General features: G+C 53.1%; 7 protein-coding genes across 7 annotated transcripts; 4 read left to right on the top strand and 3 right to left on the bottom strand.

Annotated features, from left to right (window-relative positions):
- Positions 1–397: 397 nt before the first annotated feature.
- Positions 398–2656, top strand: BO95DRAFT_444261 (WD40 repeat domain-containing protein). The gene is made up of 6 exons (XM_025586844.1): positions 398–858; positions 919–1032; positions 1098–1137; positions 1203–1298; positions 1364–2016; positions 2112–2656. The coding sequence occupies exons 1-6, from the start codon at positions 849–851 to the stop codon at positions 2246–2248; spliced, it is 1050 nt and encodes a 349-aa protein (XP_025440908.1). The 5' UTR covers positions 398–848; the 3' UTR covers positions 2249–2656.
- A 348-nt stretch (positions 2657–3004) lies between these two features.
- BO95DRAFT_366353 (putative RNA binding protein) lies at positions 3005–4760 on the bottom strand (the record flags this gene model as incomplete). Its single annotated transcript, XM_025582742.1, has 7 exons — positions 3005–3727; positions 3803–3869; positions 3923–3983; positions 4106–4143; positions 4232–4263; positions 4537–4620; positions 4722–4760. The coding sequence occupies 7 exons, from the start codon at positions 4758–4760 to the stop codon at positions 3005–3007; spliced, it is 1044 nt and encodes a 347-aa protein (XP_025440907.1).
- Positions 4761–5037: 277 nt separating this feature from the next.
- BO95DRAFT_444258 (alpha-actinin, sarcomeric (f-actin cross linking protein)) lies at positions 5038–8060 on the bottom strand. Its single transcript, XM_025586843.1, has 4 exons — positions 7537–8060; positions 7293–7359; positions 5567–7174; positions 5038–5497 (listed from the first exon to the last, which is right to left on the bottom strand). The coding sequence occupies exons 1-4, from the start codon at positions 7590–7592 to the stop codon at positions 5294–5296; spliced, it is 1935 nt and encodes a 644-aa protein (XP_025440906.1). The 5' UTR covers positions 7593–8060; the 3' UTR covers positions 5038–5293.
- Positions 8061–9456: 1396 nt separating this feature from the next.
- BO95DRAFT_444256 (aldo/keto reductase family protein) lies at positions 9457–10631 on the top strand. The gene is made up of 2 exons (XM_025586842.1): positions 9457–10127; positions 10224–10631. Exons 1-2 carry the CDS (start codon positions 9612–9614, stop codon positions 10557–10559), a joined length of 852 nt encoding a protein of 283 aa, XP_025440905.1. The 5' UTR covers positions 9457–9611; the 3' UTR covers positions 10560–10631.
- A 1321-nt stretch (positions 10632–11952) lies between these two features.
- BO95DRAFT_444254 (HAD family hydrolase) lies at positions 11953–13369 on the top strand. The gene is made up of 2 exons (XM_025586841.1): positions 11953–12285; positions 12357–13369. Exons 1-2 carry the CDS (start codon positions 12277–12279, stop codon positions 13080–13082), a joined length of 735 nt encoding a protein of 244 aa, XP_025440904.1. The 5' UTR covers positions 11953–12276; the 3' UTR covers positions 13083–13369.
- A 166-nt stretch (positions 13370–13535) lies between these two features.
- On the bottom strand, positions 13536–15227 carry BO95DRAFT_416655 (dihydroxy-acid dehydratase; the record flags this gene model as incomplete). Its single annotated transcript, XM_025584393.1, has 1 exon — positions 13536–15227. The coding sequence occupies exon 1, from the start codon at positions 15159–15161 to the stop codon at positions 13536–13538; it is 1626 nt and encodes a 541-aa protein (XP_025440903.1). The 5' UTR covers positions 15162–15227.
- A 1707-nt stretch (positions 15228–16934) lies between these two features.
- Positions 16935–18236, top strand: BO95DRAFT_392259 (zinc-binding alcohol dehydrogenase family protein). The gene is made up of 2 exons (XM_025583643.1): positions 16935–17323; positions 17422–18236. The coding sequence occupies exons 1-2, from the start codon at positions 16941–16943 to the stop codon at positions 18059–18061; spliced, it is 1023 nt and encodes a 340-aa protein (XP_025440902.1). The 5' UTR covers positions 16935–16940; the 3' UTR covers positions 18062–18236.
- The last annotated feature ends 308 nt before the right edge of the window (positions 18237–18544 follow it).

Genomic DNA, 18544 nt, shown 5'->3' with positions numbered 1-18544 from the left:
GAGACTGATAAGACTCCCTCAATGGTTGACCACTGAAGGAGTCTGAAGGTGGAAGAATAACGTTACTGAGTAGAATTGGTATGCTGGGTGTAACGCAAGTCCTTAACACGAGTTACAGTACCTCAATATCATTGTACAATATAGGCATAGTAGCACCTCTTGATTGATGATATTTATAAGAATAATTGTATTGGATGTATGTAGTCTACCTGACAAAATGTGGATTCAAGATACTCATCGATATGTCGAGTAACTATACAGTCTTACAGTGGCTGAGATGCATAGATTAGAGTCTCTCACGTGTAGGCGATCTAAACCCAAATAGGATTAGCTCGGGGATGGAAGGGGAATTAATTGTAAGGCGATCTGCGAATATCAAAAAAAGAGCACATCATCCCGTTGATTTGCGTCGCTTTCCTCTCTTCCGACCCCCCTGCTGGGCTCAAATTTCCCCTCGACTGTGTGTTGTAGAACTGAGTTGCCATTTATCATCTTCCTCAATCCTTCTCTGTACAGCCCTGCAGTGTGCGATTGTACAGTTCGACCTCTTCCCCCTCAACTTCCTGCAACCCATTCTTAGAGCTTCCCACTCCACCCCCCACTATTTGGGCCAATTGATGACTTGACGAGATCGACGATTTTCCTTTTGTATTTCTACATCTACTCATCTCCCTCATCCTTTGCTTAAATCCGTGATCTTGGTTCTCCGATTGTATCTCTGTTCAAACAGCTTGTATATCTGCTGTTGAAGACAACCATTGCTTGACATTAACGGCCGCCCGCAACCGATCGCGACATCAATACCCAAAGATCTTGTTATAAAGAATCTCCAGATAGAAAAGCTCAAAATGGCTGCTGGTGAGTCTCGAGGTCTTCATCTCTCTCTTTGCACCTTTGCTCATGACTAACATCTCATAGATATTCCCAAAGTTGTGCCATTGACATGCCATGGACATTCCCGTCCTGTGCCGCACATCAACTTCTCCTCCACAGTTGAGGATGACCAGTACTACCTCATCTCCGCATGCAAAGGTACGCGACGCTGCGCAGCCGCCACGGACCCTCATGAAGGTTGGCACGCTAATTCACCCGCACAGATAACAATCCTATGCTGCGCGATGGTATTACTGGTGACTGGTTCGTTCAACTTCCACATCTAGAACCAAAGCCCTTGGCTCTCAGACTAATGATCACCAATCCAGGATTGGAACCTTCCTGGGTCACAAAGGTGCAGTCTGGCAGGCACGTCTCTCCACTGACGCCACCATCGCCGCAACTGCTGCGGCCGACTTTTCCGCGTAGGTTCTCAACCCGCGCAATCGTCCGAAGCCAGCCAGCTCTGGAACTAACCTTCACCCCACAGCAAAGTATGGGATACTCACACGGGTGAGTGCCTGCACACGCTCCAGCACTCGCACATTTGCCGAGCCGTAGCATTCCCCATGCAGCCCTCGCCCCGCGTCCTGGCCACGGGCGGCTACGAGAAGAAGCTGCGGATCTTCGACCTCACGCGCAGCAGTAGCAGCAGCGACGGTGGCAGTAACAGCTCGTCGCCTACGCTCGCCACGGGCGCCTCCACCCCCGCCGAGGGCACGCAACCATCCACCGTGACGAGCTACGAGATCGGACCCGGCGTGCACGGTGGCACCATCAAATCCATCGTCTGGAACCAAGACTACAACATCCTCACCACGGCAGCGGAGGACCGCAAGATTCGGTGGTGGGACCTCCGCTCCCGCCACCCGGTGGTCGAGTACACCGTCGACGGGCCCATCGGCAGCTGCGAACTCAACACCCTGGCCGTGCGGCCCAACGACGCGGGCATCCTGACCGTCGCCGCCGGCAAGTCCGTCTACCTCTTCGACGGCCTCAACCCCGGCCGCCTCCTCAAGAAGATGGACTTCCGATACGAGGTCGCCAGCGCGGCGGTCAACAACGAAACCAGTCGTCTGGTCACCGGCAGTGCCGATGATACCTGGGCTCGGGTATATGACCTGCTCACCGGGGAAGAACTCGGTAGGTGCCTGCCCGCCTTCACCCTTGTCTCTTCTTCTCTTCAAACCCATCCAATCCCCCCCACAAAGAAATTACGGTCCTAACATCCCATGTAGAAGTCCAAAAAGGCCACCACGGCCCCATCTGGTCCGTAAGCTTCTCGCCCGACGGCAAGCTTTACGGCACCGGAAGCGAAGATGGAACCATCAAACTCTGGAAAGCATGCAGGGAACCCTACGGTCTTTGGCGGTGATGACCCCTCACCCCACTCCCCCCACCAATAAATCTAGTCCTGGCAGTGTCTAGTAGTATCTCGTTCTAGATTTCTAGCCTAGCCTTTTTCCTAGACGGTGGATTTTCTGAGCAAACCGAACAAGAGAAAAAGGAAGTCGATATGCTAGCAAGCAGACAAGGGGGCATGATGCTGGTAACATGATCATCAACATCATCAGCAGCAGCAGCATGCAGCATCGTGATCAAAAACTCTCTCGTCTATACCCGACCATGGTCAATGAGTGATTGGACAACATGGGGAAGAAGAAGATATGATATTGCCTTATCTTCACAGACAACACTCGCACGCACACACTTATACATACACAAAGAGACACACGGCACACCTTTCAGCAGGAAGGAAAGCCTTCGCTATTTTGGAAAGTGGGGGGGGGGGGGGGGGGTTTTGGGGGTTTGTCCACATACCATTACTTGTCTTGTTTTGCCTAGAACTATCATATCCTAGTTACGGCTCTCACTGAAAATAACATGGGTCTACCTATTTACTTCTGGATAGAGTAGCCCTTTGTCAACTGGATCATAGAGTAGTAAGTAGGGTTTCAATCTTTCTAGTTGATAATTCGGTTTCTTGGAATTGTGTCCGGTAAAAAAAACACCAAGATCCTTTCTTTCAATTTAATTACACAAAAACATCGGGATCATCACTCAACGCCTTCCCTTGCACAACCTAACCCACCCTGTAAACTCGCAAATTTGTTTTCCAAAAGTTGACGCTTTACTCGATCATGTCAATGTCATCGTCTCCAGCTGCTGCCGCAGACGCAGGAGCAATCTGCTGCGGCTCATCCGGAACCGTCTGGTTCTCGGCCGCGCCAGCACCGGCGTTCGCCGAACCACCCCAGTAGTCGTCCATCTCGGCGTCAAGTTCCTCCTGGGTCTTGCGGGGTCGACCGTTGACCGTGCGACGGCCCTCCCCACCGCGAGTATCGCGCTCGCCCTGCTGACGTCTACCACCACCACCACTGCCACCATTGGCAGGTCTGCGGGCGGGAGATCTTTGGCCAGGAACGTATCTGTCGATGTGCTCGGGAGGCGGCTTGGTGACGTCGCTGCGGCGGTAACCACCACCACCGCCACCACCGGCGCCACGACGACCGCGACGACGCCGGGAGTTGCCGTCGGGGCTACCGCTTCTGCTGCCAGGGCTCAGACTGCGAGCGTTACGATCGCGGGGGCGCTCCACACGGTCGAACAGGCTACCCTTGGGACGTTCTACGTTGTCAAAAGGGTTGCGGTCTCGTCTTCCGCTGCTGCCACCACTACCAATGAGTGTCAACCGGATGGGCTGACCCTTAGCGTTGGCACCGTCAAATTCGCTAATGGCTGTGCGCGCGTCGCTGACACGGTTGTAGGTTACAAAGGCAACGCCCTCGGAGCGGCCGGCCCGGTCGTAGACGAGGGAAACATTGCTGATAGGTCCGATGCGGGTGAAAAGATCCTTTAGAGGAGAGACAAGAGCTCGAATCAGACATGCACAGGCGAAGGCAAAACAATGTCTGCAAAGGCATCTTACCTCCAGGTCAGTCTCGTTGATATCGTAGTGGATATTCTCGACACGAAGCTTGGCTCCGGTAGACGCGCTATCGTCAAAGGTCAATCAGAGTGCTTGCTATAATGATAATGTGGAACATACTGTTCGTGCTCGGGAGAGTAACGGTCACCGCGCGGGCGTCGAGAGGCACGGGACGGGCGGGCTGAAGGATTTGAGTTAAGAATTGCTTTCGGCCATGTGACACTAGCATGTCGTGTTGATTGCTGAGATAGTGGCAGGAGGAAGAGGAGGAGGGCTAAGGACTACTCGAAGGTCAAAACGCACCATCTCTGTCGTCTTCGTATTTGTCATGAACCCAATCGCTACCAATGTGAAGACAAAAGGTTAGCAAACAAGTTACCCTGGTGAGTTGATGGTGACCGTCGCAGCCAAGGGAAGGGGTGCAGTTACAGATCCAAGTCGGGGCGATCTTCTCTGTAAGACTGTTGTGGTCGAAATAGAGAGACAAGGTCAGCTCGAAAGTCACAGTATATACTCGTGTAAACACAGCTCCATCATCTTGTTTTTCTGCAGCGATGCATGGCCGTGTGTGTCTGTGCGAGACGGTGCTACGAGGCCAGCGGATATTGCTTATCATGATGCGCGAGTTAAGTTCGGAAGGAGACAAGGAGGAAGGACCTGTTCAGTCGTGTCGTTAGGGAGGGGTCCAGATTGCGAGGCGTCGGCCGGAGAGCCATGAAGCAACACGGTCATACCTTTCTTACGCCATCACGGCGACGGCCTTGGGAAGGACGGCCTTGAGGAGGACGACGGCCACGATCCTGAGGTTGCTGTTTTTGCTATAGATTGGGCAATAGTCCGTTAGCAGAGTCCCAGATGAAGTGGACAGTGCTCCAGGCCAGAGTCCGTATGGTGGTGAAGTTGATTCCGGGGAACTTACAGGGCGCTCGGCGATGATCTCGTCGAGACTACGATCCATTCTGAAAGCTGTCGGAGACGATAAGGTCTTTTGCGAGAGGCGAATAGAAGGGTACACTTATGAAATGCAGGGAATAACAGCGCCTGCACTGCGGGGACGATTGAGGATTCAAGTCAATGGAGGATGAATAAGAGAACTTGGGAAGGCGAAGGGACGGCGGAAGCTGCAGCCCGGGATTGGATCCAGGCCGGGACGTTTGTCCCACCCCCCCTGTTCGTGCACGTGATCTCCCACCTTTCCTGAAGTGCCGGACGGATTGCAACAATTACATTCTATTCACGTTCTTGAGAAACACTACTTCTACCCACACAGAGAAAGAATCGTACATATCTGGAATGAAAACGAACCTTGAAGAGGACCCTCTTTTTTGTGCTCCAGATAACACCAATCGCAACCTTTAACAGCAATGTCCGGCAGATGATATGGATATGGGAAAAGGAAAGCGAAACAGAGGAACACCGGGTGTGCAATGCAGCCAATCATGCAATAAAAGAAGAAAAAGAGGGGATGATGGAAGAATGGTCAAGTAGTCATTAGCTTTCACCATTGGCAGGTGTGTTCAATTGGGTCTCATTGTACTCCATCATCTTGCCCATGAAGCTGATGTAGTCATATTTGGGGAGATCGCGATCCTCCTGCAAGTCAGGGCCTTGGTGTGGTGGCATTGTCTGTACAAGGTGATCGATGACCTCGTCGGGGATAAGGGAGTGTCGCAAATCAATTTCGGTCACGTATGGCTGCGCATCATTAGTCTCATCTGCACAATACTAGGAGAAGAGCCACGATGGGAAATAAGTAGTACATACCTTGCCATCCGCGACTTCTCGGAAACTCTGCAAGACCTGCTCGGCGGAATTCTGATCTTCCACCACGCTGACCATGAAATGGATGAATTGCTCGAAGCTAACACCGGCATTTTGAGCTAGCCGAGCTGGCCCACATGTCTCAAGGTAAACCTGATGCATCTCCTCCTCGTCGTACACAAGTCCCAGACTTGCAAGTGCAGCGGAGAATTCGAGCTCAAGAAGTGTATTTGATGAGTCGCGATCGAAATGTCTAAAGACCGACTCGAACTCCTCCAACTGGATGGGGGTCAAGTTGGTCATGTTGCGGGCGACGAGTTGGTTGTCGAGGAAAGCCAGCTTCTTAGAGATGCTCGATTTGACCAAACTCAACTCGTAGGAAAGTTCATCTAGGGTGTATGTCGTCCAATCGTTTTCTTCGATGTTAGCTTCCGCACACTGTTCGTCCAAAGCCGCGATGGTATCTAGGAATGCATCGAGGGGAGGAAGGTTATCATTGAGTCTTTTGACATGGGCTAGTTGGTCTTCTACATCGCCATCAAGACCAGATATAGCCAAGGACAGCGTCTTAAGTGTCAATGCGAAGTCGTTTGCCTTGTCCGCGAACGAACGACGGAGCGCATTCTTGATATCTCGGATCGTTTCGTTGATGAGTTGACTACGCTCGTGCTCGTCGCGGGTCAAACCCTCCCATTGCTCATCGCAAACCTCCAGACTAAGCTCAGCTGGAGGTTCGTATGGTTTGAGACGATAAGTGCTGAGTTTAGTCTTGATGTTTCCCAAAAGAGCCGCAAGATCCGACTTTTCGGCCACCCATTGGCGCTTCTGGTTTCTCTTGTACAGCGAGAATTGGTGAGCCTGCTCTTTCGCATCCTTGTAGGTACCCTCGAAGGACGCTGTCTTCCACGCTTCGCGTTGCGCGGCAATCAACCGCAGCAGCTCCTTCATCCTCCGCTCGTAGGAGTTCTGCATCTCCCAGGCACCATGCATGTTGTTGATGAACTTCTCGACCCGACGTCCGGCATTCTCAACCCGTTCCAATTGCGAGAAGGCGTGGAACCAGTAGGCGATATACGTCATGAGCGACTTTTCGTCCGGTTTCGCAACATCGCAAACGTCGTCAACATCAAGCAGATCAGGGATCCCGATTTCGTTGGAAGCAATGTCGAAGGCGAGCTTCATGTTTCCGCGGTGGTCCTTCTTATCCAGGGCATCGAAGTCGATCAGATCCGGGCGGTGGATGTCCAAAAGCGCACAGAAGGCCAATCCATCGTTCCAGCTGGTAGAGAAATCACGGACTTGCACACCTTCGTAGCAAGCTGTCTTGCGCTGACACCACAGAAGGAGACCCGCCTTTGCGGTCATACCCTCCGCATTGATGTCACTGATAGTGAATCGAAGAATCAAAGTCCAGATCAGACCCAGCACAATCTTTCTATTGCCGTCCACGACATCTTCGGCGCCGATATTGGTCATCTGAATCCTCCGTCCTTTGATGAAGTCAAGACTCTTGTTGACATTTTCAAATTTCTGCACACGGAGCTTGGGCTTCGAAGCGTAGCGGCCGAGCGATTCTCCGCCGAGAATTTCGAGTAGATGGATAAGGATGACCTATAGAGATTCCACAAGAAACGGTGTCAACAGTCCGACTCTCCTCTGATTTCCTAGTGGTGCTGGTTTCGGGGGCTCTCCGCGCGGCATCGGGATAGGTATAGATCAGTAAACTCACGCCATCGGAGAGGTCGACGACTAAATCATCGATAAAGATTCTTCGGACCTTCAACTTGTCGTTGAGCCTAGGGAAGGGTGTGGTGTCAGTTCATGCGACTTTGGTGGGCTGGGTAGAGTGCAAGTAAACAAAGAAACCCAGTCAGTCAGAGGTAGATAGCAGTGCAGTGCCCGAACTGAAGTTGGAGGGGTATCTCCCAAACGTGCTATGCCACCCAACTGCTTTGAACAGGGGATCAACACACCATTTTGTGAAGGTCTTCTGCTGTACATTAATCCAGTGTTTCTCAACCGCCAACATGGTGAACGCTGTAGATGGAAGTAATCATCCAGGGCGTGGGCGGAGAAGGGCGGTTTTTTTGCAGATGAGAAGCACGGACTGAGCGAGCGGCGGCTGTTGCTTTCTGTTGCCGGCGGCGGACGGTGACTCGGGCAGATGGGGCGCTTCTGACAATGCAAGTGACTTAAATGGAAGAGGCAAGGCAGGATCTTCAGGCCCGCAGCACTAAGAGATTAGAAGTGTGCGTTGTAACACACGATTCGCTGGTGGTTCGTTTTGTCGGTAGTTGGGAGTGTGGTTGGGATGCAGGGGGTTTAAAGAGTAAAAAAGTAAGAGAGTAAAGAGTACAAGAATCAGGCAGCCCGTTGGATTGGGGAAAAACAAAGAAAGAAAGATAGGACGTTAGGTACAATCCGAACAGATGGAGTTACAGCTCCGAGTAACTTACTCGGAAGCAGATAAAGGGGCTGACTGGCAGGTGTTGCTTTGGTGGCATTCAATGTCAACCTTCTCTCTTCGAGTTCCCCCCTCTCTTCTTCCCCCTCTCTCTTTCTCCCCTCTTCTTTCACCCCCACAGCAACCAGTGGGTTGAAAAGTAACCTGGAACCAGTCGGCTGCTACCGGTTGAACCAGACATTCTACAGTACCGTACATGATTTTGAGTGTATTACAGCCAGGTCAGGTAGCATCAGGCAGATTCAGGGGAATAAGATATTAAGCCTACATAGGTAAGTAAGTACGGTGGAAGTCCAACACCTACTGGGCAAATCCTCATGAGTCGCCATTGACAGCTCTTAATCAATCATTCTGGTTGGTTGCCGGCAGATTCGACATTTTTCATGTTTCTGTTTTTAGCATCACAACACTTTACAGCGCCAGATTTACCTACCTACCTACCTCCTACTCTCTGTCCCATCCAAATTTCTCCAATTTGTCCAATAAACAGGTTATGTGAGCGCAGATCAGAAGAAAGCACCTCTCCACAAAGTACTATGGATATACTCTTTATTTATCTACTCATACAGGATCCTACATTCTCAACATCGGGTTTCTGGCAATGGCTTTCTCCGAAACGCTGATCGGAATCTTCGCTCTTGCCGACCCACCCCTAGTCAACGACTTGTTCCACTCGAGAGGGCTGGATTCTACGGCCTGCTTCTCTTTGAGCTGTCTTGGGATGTTTATTTTCCATTGCTAGTGCATGCCTTACGGGTTTCAGAGGGTGCGGCAATGTAGATCATCCCTAAGGCATTGTCTACCTACATCTGATCATATAAGTTACTAACTACGGCCCAAAGACGGCTACATTCATCGCGAACTGCGTTGATCTTTAGACGTCGATGAGCATAAAGGCAATAAAGCCCTTTGAGGATGTCAATTTCCTTGCCTTTCAGACTCACACTCATATAAAAGTCGCCCACTATAGCCCACCACGCCCTGCCATGATTCATAGGCTCTTCCCAACCGGAATCTGACTTTACTGTGCCAAAACATTGTCTGAGTATCGCAATCGCACGATAGGCAAGGTACCGTACCGCGAAGGTTGCTCTCCTTGGCTTCAGATATTCTGTGGCGGCGACGGAGAGAGGGATCGGGCGAGCCGAAAAGTCGATATATCACCTAAGACCTAAGCAAGTGTGGTCCAGTCGAGGGAATCGCTGGAAGGTTGTTCACTGAGTGCTCTTCCTCAGATGTAGCATGCCATAGAGGATCGAAGAATAATGCACCACTCGAATAATAATGAAGCGAAGGAAGTGGACGGGTCGGCTGGAGTGCCCGTGAGGATGATACCATCGCAGAAACGGGGCTAGCGCCCGCCCGGCGTGATGATATCATCCGGGTCGAATGGGGCCCGCGGCGGAAAACATTCACTCGCCTCCATACAGCTCTTTCTTTCTCTTCCATCTCATTCTCTCCCCCGCCCTTTTGGACGCTTATCTGATTCATAATCAACCCAAGATCACATAAAAACTTATAGCACTTACAGTTCTTTTGGATAGCTTTTCCCACGGAAAATACCTCGAAGCAATACCCGCAAAAATGTCACCCAAATACACCATCGCTGATCTCCTGCCCCTCCCCAATTCCTCCGTCCAGATACCCCGCCTCGGCTTCGGAGTCTACCGTTCCCACGCCGACAAATGCGTCACCTCCACCGCCCACGCCCTGAAGGCCGGGTACCGACACATTGACACCGCGCAATTCTACGGCAACGAGAAGGAAGTCGGCGACGCCCTCCGCGCGTCGGGCCTGGCCCGCAGCGACGTGTTCGTCACCACCAAGATCCTCAGCCCCGCCGGGTCGCCTGAGGCCACCTACGAGAAACTGGTGGCCAGCGTGGAGAAGATCGGAGGCAAGGATGGATACGTCGATCTGTTCTTGATTCACAGCTCCAAGTCCGGTTCCGCCGGTCGGAAGGAGCTGTGGCAGGCCCTGGAGCGGCTGCTGGAGGAAGGCAAGACCAAGGCCATCGGCGTCAGCAATTTCGGCGTGAAGCACATCGAGGAGCTGAAGTCATTTGCCAAGGTTTGGCCGCCGCACGTTAATCAGATTGAGGTGAGTCGTGACTCCTCCCACTGGGGATTGCAGTGCGAGGTAGTACTTTGACCGAAACAAAAACACCCTTTACTGACTCAAGACATTCTCTTACAGCTCCACCCCTGGTGTCAACAGCGCGAGATCGATGCCTACTGCAAGAAGAACGGGATCATCGTCGAATCCTATTGCCCGATTGTGCGCAACTACAAGGCCAACGATCCCACGCTAGTCGAGCTGGCTCAGAAGTACAACAAGTCCACCCAGCAGGTGTTGATCCGCTACGCACTGCAGAAGGAGTGGGTTCCTCTACCCAAGTCAGAGACCCCCGAACGCATCGCTTCGAACGCCGATGTGTTTGATTTCGAGATCAGCAAGGAGGATATGAACGTCCTGGATGGTCTCGACCAGGGCAGCGGCGGTGCCATCGTTGAGGCCGTGGAGAACGAGTAGATTTGCAGTACATATCATGATGAATACCCGTGCCTAGGATTAGAGACCCTCTGCAATATAATAACTGTTACGATTTGTTACTGATGTTACTCATGATCTTCCCACCTGCATGATGAAAGCTTTTAATCGATCGAGAAGTAGGCTGCGCAGGATGCATCATGCGAAGTCGCACGGGCGCTGAATCCAATAGAGATCACAAAGACTGGCAGTCGTATGCTGATCGAGCCCGAGACTGAATGGCTGCTGATCTGCGGCGCGGAAAGACACGGCCACTGGACCAGGTTAGCAAGCGGAGCTCATGCCTCGAGAGCAGATTTAGATTGGCTCTGGGGATAGCAATCGGGTTCTCAAGAGAGGATGATCAGAGGCAGAATGACTGGTGAAACAGGTTTCCAGCCTGGTTCGGCGAAAAGGGAAGCATCCGTCAGTCTTCAACATGATGGTGACAATGAGGGGGGTTGGCTGTCATGCAAGCAAGGCTACTAGGATCGCTGCATCTGCGCTTCAAACAGGCCACTGAGCAGTCTGCACGAAGGGCTCCAAACTCTAAAACGGACGCGCGCGTGGGGTACCTAGTAGGGAGTGAGCGATTAGTTGAGTAGCCCATTTGGACTGTACTGTACATATGCGCAGCATTGTTTGTGGCTAGCACGCCGCCAGGATGTTCAGTTGCTGCTCAAAGCATTGGAGAAGGACGGCAACATGAGACAAACCAACCTGGACACAACCTGGACACTACTATTGGCGGTTAGCACGATTTCGAATGTAGTGTACCTCGGACGGTACCTAGTACCATGGCCCATGCTAATACCGAGAGCAACATGTGTAGGCTCAGCACAACAGGAGTGATAGCATAACATGAGCTGATATTGGAACCCCCATGCTTGGCAATGAGGGATACTCGTCCATGCGCATATAATGGCCCAGCGCTAGAAAATGGAATACAGTACTCCGAGTTTCCAAATTGTGAACTTGAATGGTCACCTAGTGGGTGTATTTGTCCGGGTTAGTACCGTTTGCATGAGAGCACCGGGTGACTTGTAGGCCAAACGGTATGATGCGCGGGCTCTGCGCGATTTTGATTGTAAACGGGCAGCAAACAGTAGTTCCGTAGTGATTCAGTCCGAAAGTGTGTTGTCGAGAGAGGGTCCAAGGAGGGGCTCTGTTTACAATTGATATGGTCAGAACCATACATTCATGTACATCACGGGTTGATAGAATCTCATGGTTGTACTGAAGTGATTCTGTGGTCTTCCATCCGGGGCTGGGAAAACTATTCCTGGACGGGCTAAGCGGAGGGGCATCCGAGCGTTCCCCAAAGCAGGCTGGCTGTGGATTGTTTGGAAGAGGCTATGATCTCACTCCCCGCTTCACGCCTGCTTTCCGCCATGGCAATTGTCATTCATCCAGCAGAAAAACATTGGTGTGCCTTGAATTAGTACGACGTAGTGGGGGAAAGGCTGGTAAACATTGAAGACTCACCTCACCTGCTTACGATGTACTCTTTTCTTACCCCTCCCCTTATTTAAACAATGTAGATGCCCCGCGTCTTGTTTGTTCTCAGCTTTTTGTTTTCAGGTAGTCAGCCACAACGAGTCTAAACAGTCTCCCCGCCTTTTCACTTCCCCCTCCATTCCATCTTCTCCATCTTCATCCTCCACTTTCTGAGCTTCATAAAAGACTTTACATACTTCTACAGCGACCCCCACTGCCCATCATGCCTCAGGTTAGTGCTACCCCGCTGCGTTGGAAAGTTGTCATGTTGCTCATTTGCTGATCCTCTCGCCCTGCATGCAGATCACCGAAATCTTCTTCGATTGCGACAACACCCTCGTCCTCTCGGAGGAATTGGCCTTTGAGGCCTGCGCCGACCTCGCCAATGAGATCCTGGAGAAGCACAACATCCCGGACCGGTACACCGGTGACCAGCTCATCCAGGACTTCGTCGGCCAGAACTTCCGCGGCATGATGGTCTCCCTGCAGGCCAAGTACAAGTTCGAGATGACCAAGGAAGAGCTGGAGGGTTACGTGAGGGAGGAGGAGAACCGCGTGATTGCCAAGCTGGAAGCCAAGGCCGAGCCCTGCGTCGGGGTCATGCCCGAGCTGGAGAAGCTGTACGAGTCCAAGAAGTACGGCCTTGCCGTGGTGTCGTCGTCCGCGCTGCGTCGTGTCAAGGCCTCCATCAAGAAGGTCGGACAGGACAAGTTTTTCGAAGAGGATGCGGTGTACAGCGCGGCCACTTCTCTCCCCACCCCGACTTCCAAGCCCGATCCCGCCATCTACCTGCACGCTCTCAAGGAGCGCAACAAGAAGCCCGAGGAGGTCGTCGCCATTGAGGACAGCAAGTCGGGCTCCCTAAGCGCCATCCGCGCCGGCATCCCAGTCATTGGCTATGTCGGCAGCTACAACGGTGATTCGAAGCAGCAGGAGATGGCCAAGGTTCTCACCGATCTTGGTGTCAAGGTGATTATGAAGGATTGGAGTGAGTTTGAGGACTGCTTGGCTCAGATTGAGCGTGCCTAGACGAATTGCTGTTGCGATTCACTCGGTATCCAGTATCTTCCTGGGCCTTGACATGATGTTATGATAGCGAAAGCATTGTATTTTCATATTCCCCCTTTACGAATTCAATCATGCTTTCTTCAGTTCTTGGCCGATGAGAGGCTTGTCGCAGCAAATGAGGTGTTTGATCTCTGTCTTGTGAACGGTGATTGTCGAGTTTCGTGCCACAGCATGTTCCCTCTCTACAGTTATACAGAGGTTCGATAGACTTGAGCCCATCGGTAATACAGAGAAGACTTGTCCCAGACACGCAGTGTTCCTACAGTTCTTATATTACCCGAGCCGCCTCTGAGTTACCGCCATCTCCCTCTACCCCGTACTCACGCTTCTTCCATCTAACACGCATATCTTCGCCTCCAATTAAGATCATAATCGAAAAATGTTATACAATTCTCCCGAACTTGATCACAACTGCTATATAGGCCCATCAGTCACACAGCCATGGCTCGCATCGCTAACAAGTTTGGCATATTTAGCCAAGGTGCCTTTCGCTGCTCTCGGTTTCGGCGCCTTCCACTCCTTCCTCCTCCGCTCCAACTCCTCCGATGGGATCTCCAGGTCAACCACTTTCTTCTCCGCATCGATCACAATACGATCGCCATCTTTGACGAGCGCAATCGGACCCCCTTCCATCGCTTCTGGCACGACATGCCCGATCAGAAATCCGTGGCTACCGCCCGAAAACCTCCCATCGGTGAGCAAGGCAACATCTTGACCCAGGCCTGCGCCCATGATAGCAGAGCTAGGCTTGAGCATCTCTGGCATGCCAGGCCCACCCTTGGGCCCCTCATACCGAATGATGACCACGGTCTTCTCACCTTTCTTGATCTCTCCACGCTCCAATGCCTCGATGAACGCATCTTCGTAGTCAAAGCACCTGGCTGCACCCTCGAACCGCAGCCCTTCTTTTCCGGTAATCTTGCCCACCGATCCTCCGGGTGCGAGCGATCCTCGCAGGATCTGCAGATGGCCCGTAGGCTTGATGGGATTGCTGAGCGGACGAATGATCGGCTGATCGGACGGGAAATCCGGCCAGGCCTTGACGTTCTCGCGCATCGTCTTGCCTGTCACCGTGATCCCCTCGCCGTCAATAAGCCCTTCCTTCAGCAGTAACTTGAGCAGGGCCGGCGTGCCACCGATCTTGTACAAGTCGTGCATCACATATTGGCCCGAAGGTTTTAAGTCGGCCAGGAAGGGCGTCTTGTCCGAGACGGCTTGGAAGTCGTTGACGGTCAACTTGATGCCCACGGCGTCCGCCATTGCAATAAGATGAAGGACGGCATTCGTGCTCCCGCCGAGGATATTCACCACGATCATGGCATTCTCAAAGGCCTGTCGCGTCATGATATCCCGGGGCCGGATGTCCTCCTTGAGCAGTTTCCGGATCGTCTCACCCACCCCTTCACACTCCGCCCGCTTCCGTGGGTCAACCGCCGGCGTGCTACTACTGCCCGGCACCGTCATGCCCAGCGTCTCGATCGCCGTGGCCAGCGTGTTCGCCGTATACATGCCCCCGCACGCCCCAGCCCCGGGACACGCATTCCGGATGATGTCCATCCGCTGCGTCTCGTCGATCTGCCCCGTGATGTACTGCCCGTAGGATTGAAACGCACTGACCAAATCCAGCTTCTGGCCTCCCGCACTGCACCCGGGCTTGATGCTCCCGCCATACACCATCAGACTGGGCCGGTTGACCCGCCCCATGGCCATGAGCACGCCCGGCATGTTCTTGTCGCACCCCGGCAGCGAGATGTTGGCGTCGTACCACTGCGCGTGCATCACCGTCTCGATCCCGTCCGCGATGATCTCCCGGCTCTGCAGGCTGTACCGCATCCCCGCGGTGCCCATGCTGATGCCATCCGAGGCGCCGATGGAGTTGAAGCGCATGGGGACCAGGTTGGCGCGGGCGACGGAGTCCCGCACGAGCTCAGACAGCGAGAGGAGGTGCATGTTGCAGGGGTTCCCCTCGAACCAGACGGACGAGATGCCCACCTGCGGCTTGTGCATGTCATCGGGTGTGAGGCCGGTCGCGTAGAGCATGGCTTGGGAGGCGCCTTGGGATTTCGGCTGGGTGATCTTCGACGATTCGCGGTTCAGGTTGTGGTTGTCATAGTGGTGAGTTCGTGAGGAGGAAGAGGCACGCCGTCTGGTGGAATCCGAAGCAGATGTCAGCTCATGCGCAGGTCAGGATGCAGGAAAAGGGTGGGAGGGGTCGGTGGAACAGACGAGCATACAGGCCTTGAGCGTGTTGAAGAAGGTATACACTGCCCGTAAGCCGTCGCTGTGCCGCGGCCGGCTCTGAAAATAGCCATCGTCATGTTAAGCCTGCAAGCTGCGTTGATTAATGCTACGATGCTAGATTTCTCAGTCCCCCACGACATCGTCGAGTCCATCCAGGCTTTTATACCCTCCCATCCTGCTACAGGGATCTATACTCTCACCCCAACTATCTCGGCCTTCGATGCGATATACTCCAGTCCTCTCGGGCTGTTGTCCGAATGCCATGATTGCAACAGTGGGTACGGACTACAGTACAACAGATCCCAGGCTCAGCTGGTACCCTGATTAAGGGGGACAGCTCCGTTCGGACAGAAGTCCAATCCAATCAGCATCCCAGCATTACGACCCAAAGCACATTTCCTTTCTGTTCGTGGACTAATATCTATGATTTGGAAGCAGAATCTCGGCCTTGTTTGCGATCCGTCTTACTGCTTTGAGTCACGGTCAATGATTGCATTCAGGAGTGCGGTATTGGACGAATGGATGGTACTATGGGTAAGGAAATAAGCATTCCAGGATCCAAGGGATCCACTCGGTCCGGTCGGAGTTGGGTCCTCGCTCCCCGGATGGTGGTGGCACTGAGTAAGCACTGCATTAACTGACTAACTAACTACAGTAGTTATTGGATGCTAGTACTGAACTCAGTCTGCACTATGAGTACTTCCAAGATACGCGCATTATTGGTCAATCATGATGCTTTATGAGCTTCAGTTTTCCAGTTTCATGTTAGGGAAGACTGCATTAGAATTGTAGGTCCAACCACAAGTCGGGGGTCCTGATCCCGCATCCATATTTCCCAAGTCTCCCGCACCAATGCACCTACTTTGTTTGGTCCTTCGTCTGACCTTATAGTCTACAAAGAGGGCTGAGTCCAAGGATTCCCTCTTCTGGCTTTATGAAAAGGGCAGCTAATGATGGAAAAGCAAATCCTCCGCCACAGTATCAAGTGACGGGTGAACGCCCTGAGCACGGATGCTTTTACTGTAAAACGCACCCTGCGACAACCTCCCGATGACTATACGTGGCATCTGGAGTGTGACCACGAGTAGACCCCACGCGGATCTCCCGCTGACTCCACACGCAGGCTATCATCGACACCGGCTATCTACTACTCACCCAGCCGAAAATCCTAGAGCAGGAAATGGATCGGAATCGTTTCTGTTCCGGCCCTATCTCCGGCATCCGGATGGCATCCGGGAACACCAAGCTTCGGAAGACCGGGTCGACGGAGCTTGGAGATACCGAATGTGCTGATTGAGAACTTCCCATGAATGATCGGCCAGCATCTTCGAGTCCAGGATCATGAGATGCCGCTTTGTGAGGACTGCAGGCTCTAAGTCCGTTGTTAACTCCAGGGACAACCCCGTTGGGGGTGTGATGGGCAGTATCAACGCGGAGTTACCCCAGAGTATTGACTATAAACATTCTGAATTACCGGATCATGGACAGGAGAAGAGACAATTAGCCATATTTGTTGCCGTCCGTCAAGCTCAGCTTGCCTACTATTCCTACTCTCGACACATCGACACAGTAGCAGCAATGGCTGTGAAGACCGCAATTCAGTATCAGCTCCTCCGGAAAGGAGGCTCCTTTGTCCAAGTCCCAACGCCATATCCCACCCCTGGCCCGGAAGAAGTCTGTGTCCGAACCAAAGCCGTGGCCCTGAACCCACTGGACGTCAAGAACCGCGACCACGGTACTCTGATCCCCTCTTGGCCGACGGTCCTCGGAATCGACGCCGCCGGCATCGTGGATGCAGTCGGTGTATCCGTGCAGGGCCTTCAGCCGGGCGACGAGGTCCTCGTCGCCTGCACGCCCGGGGGTCCGCGCGGCGGAGCATTCCAAGAGGTCGTGACCGTGGGTGCCGCGTTAGTGGCCAAGAAGCCTGCTGGCCTGACCTTTGAAGAAGCGGCCTCGCTTCCGTAAGGCCTTTCCTCATGTTGGACAGATTGCTGAGCTATGTGAGACAAGTGCACCGCTGACTGACTCTTGGGGCGTGCGCGCCCAAGCGAGCATCTAGTCTATGCTACTTGACCGCTGCCGCGGCTGTCAGTGTTGGCCTACACGTCCGGCTCCCTCACCTGGACCCCGAGGGCACACCGAGCTCTCTGCGCTCGATCCTGGTCCTCGGGGCCAGTTCGGCGACGGGCGCGGCGGCCGTCCAGCTGCTTCGGATGGCGCTGCCGTCGGCAACCATCTTGACGACCAGCGCGGCTTCGCATCATGCGCGATTGGAGGCGCTGGGGGCCACGAGGTGCTTTGAGCGCGCGGCCGCGAGTGAGCCCGCGGCCATTCGGGCGGCGACTGTGGGCGGCGGCGGGGTCGATGCCATCCTCGATATCGTGGAGGCGGCGGCGAGTGAACCGGAGGTCTTGAATTCGTTGGACCCCGACGGTCCCAAGGTTTATGCGCATGTTGTCAAGGGGACTGCGGTTGATGTTCCGGAGGGGGTCCACTCGGTTCCTGTGAATGCGAGACAGATCTTCGAAGTCAAAGGCGGCGCGGTGGCCATGCCACGGCTGGGGGAGTTGTTGGCTGGGGGGAAGTATAAGATTCCCGTGCGTGTTGAGATTATAGGAAGGGGGTGGGAGGCTGTTGAGCGAGGTTTGGATAGACTTGGAAGAGGGGTGAGTGGAACGAAGTTGGTCGTGAGTTTATAATGCTTCAAGTTTGTTTCACGCCATAGGACGAGTATTATTGAAGCGGATTGGTTCGTGGCAACCCTCTCTCGCCTGGTCAAGCATTGCATTGCTCATGATCGGATGTACTGTAGACTCGATCACTGAAGTGTGAGCCCCAGGACATGTTCTGGACTCGATACCTCGATTCCTATCCTGTTGTTGTCTTTTGAGGAGCTCTCTACTGTATAAAAGAAGATAAAGAGATAAGACAAGGGCTAGCCCTGGCTGCCGGAATAGGCCAGCGCCCCTCTTTCCAGTCCAGTTGCCGGGCCGAGCTGCCCCTCTTGGATCGACGTCAGCCAGCCTCACAACACTATCTCCGTTCAGTAGATACGTATCATAGATCAGCCATTGCTTCGTTTCAATCTCAATTGCATCCTCGTACCCAAACAATTCTAACATTGTTCACACCAGTTGACCGACAATATGTCCAAGAACGCGCAATCCAAGATCATCTCCAGA

Source organism: Aspergillus brunneoviolaceus, assembly GCF_003184695.1.
Source record: "Aspergillus brunneoviolaceus CBS 621.78 unplaced genomic scaffold BO95scaffold_45, whole genome shotgun sequence".
NCBI lineage: Eukaryota > Fungi > Ascomycota > Eurotiomycetes > Eurotiales > Aspergillaceae > Aspergillus > Aspergillus brunneoviolaceus.
Note: the sequence above shows the minus strand (reverse complement) of the source record. Positions and strands in the feature narration are given on the sequence as shown.

Coding starts and splice junctions, on each gene's coding strand:
- BO95DRAFT_444261 (XM_025586844.1), top strand. Junction 1,138..1,202: donor GATGGTATTACTGGTGACTG/GTTCGTTCAACT, acceptor TCACCAATCCAG/GATTGGAACCTTCCTGGGTC. Junction 2,017..2,111: donor GCTCACCGGGGAAGAACTCG/GTAGGTGCCTGC, acceptor CATCCCATGTAG/AAGTCCAAAAAGGCCACCAC.
- BO95DRAFT_444258 (XM_025586843.1), bottom strand. CDS start 7,592: ATGTTGGCGGTTGAGAAACACTGGATTAATGTACAGCAGAAGACCTTC. Junction 7,360..7,536: donor CAGAAGACCTTCACAAAATG/GTGTGTTGATCC, acceptor ACCCTTCCCTAG/GCTCAACGACAAGTTGAAGG. Junction 5,498..5,566: donor GAGAAGTCGCGGATGGCAAG/GTATGTACTACT, acceptor AATGATGCGCAG/CCATACGTGACCGAAATTGA.
- BO95DRAFT_444256 (XM_025586842.1), top strand. CDS start 9,612: ATGTCACCCAAATACACCATCGCTGATCTCCTGCCCCTCCCCAATTCC. Junction 10,128..10,223: donor CGCACGTTAATCAGATTGAG/GTGAGTCGTGAC, acceptor ATTCTCTTACAG/CTCCACCCCTGGTGTCAACA.
- BO95DRAFT_392259 (XM_025583643.1), top strand. CDS start 16,941: ATGGCTGTGAAGACCGCAATTCAGTATCAGCTCCTCCGGAAAGGAGGC. Junction 17,324..17,421: donor GAAGAAGCGGCCTCGCTTCC/GTAAGGCCTTTC, acceptor GCGAGCATCTAG/TCTATGCTACTTGACCGCTG.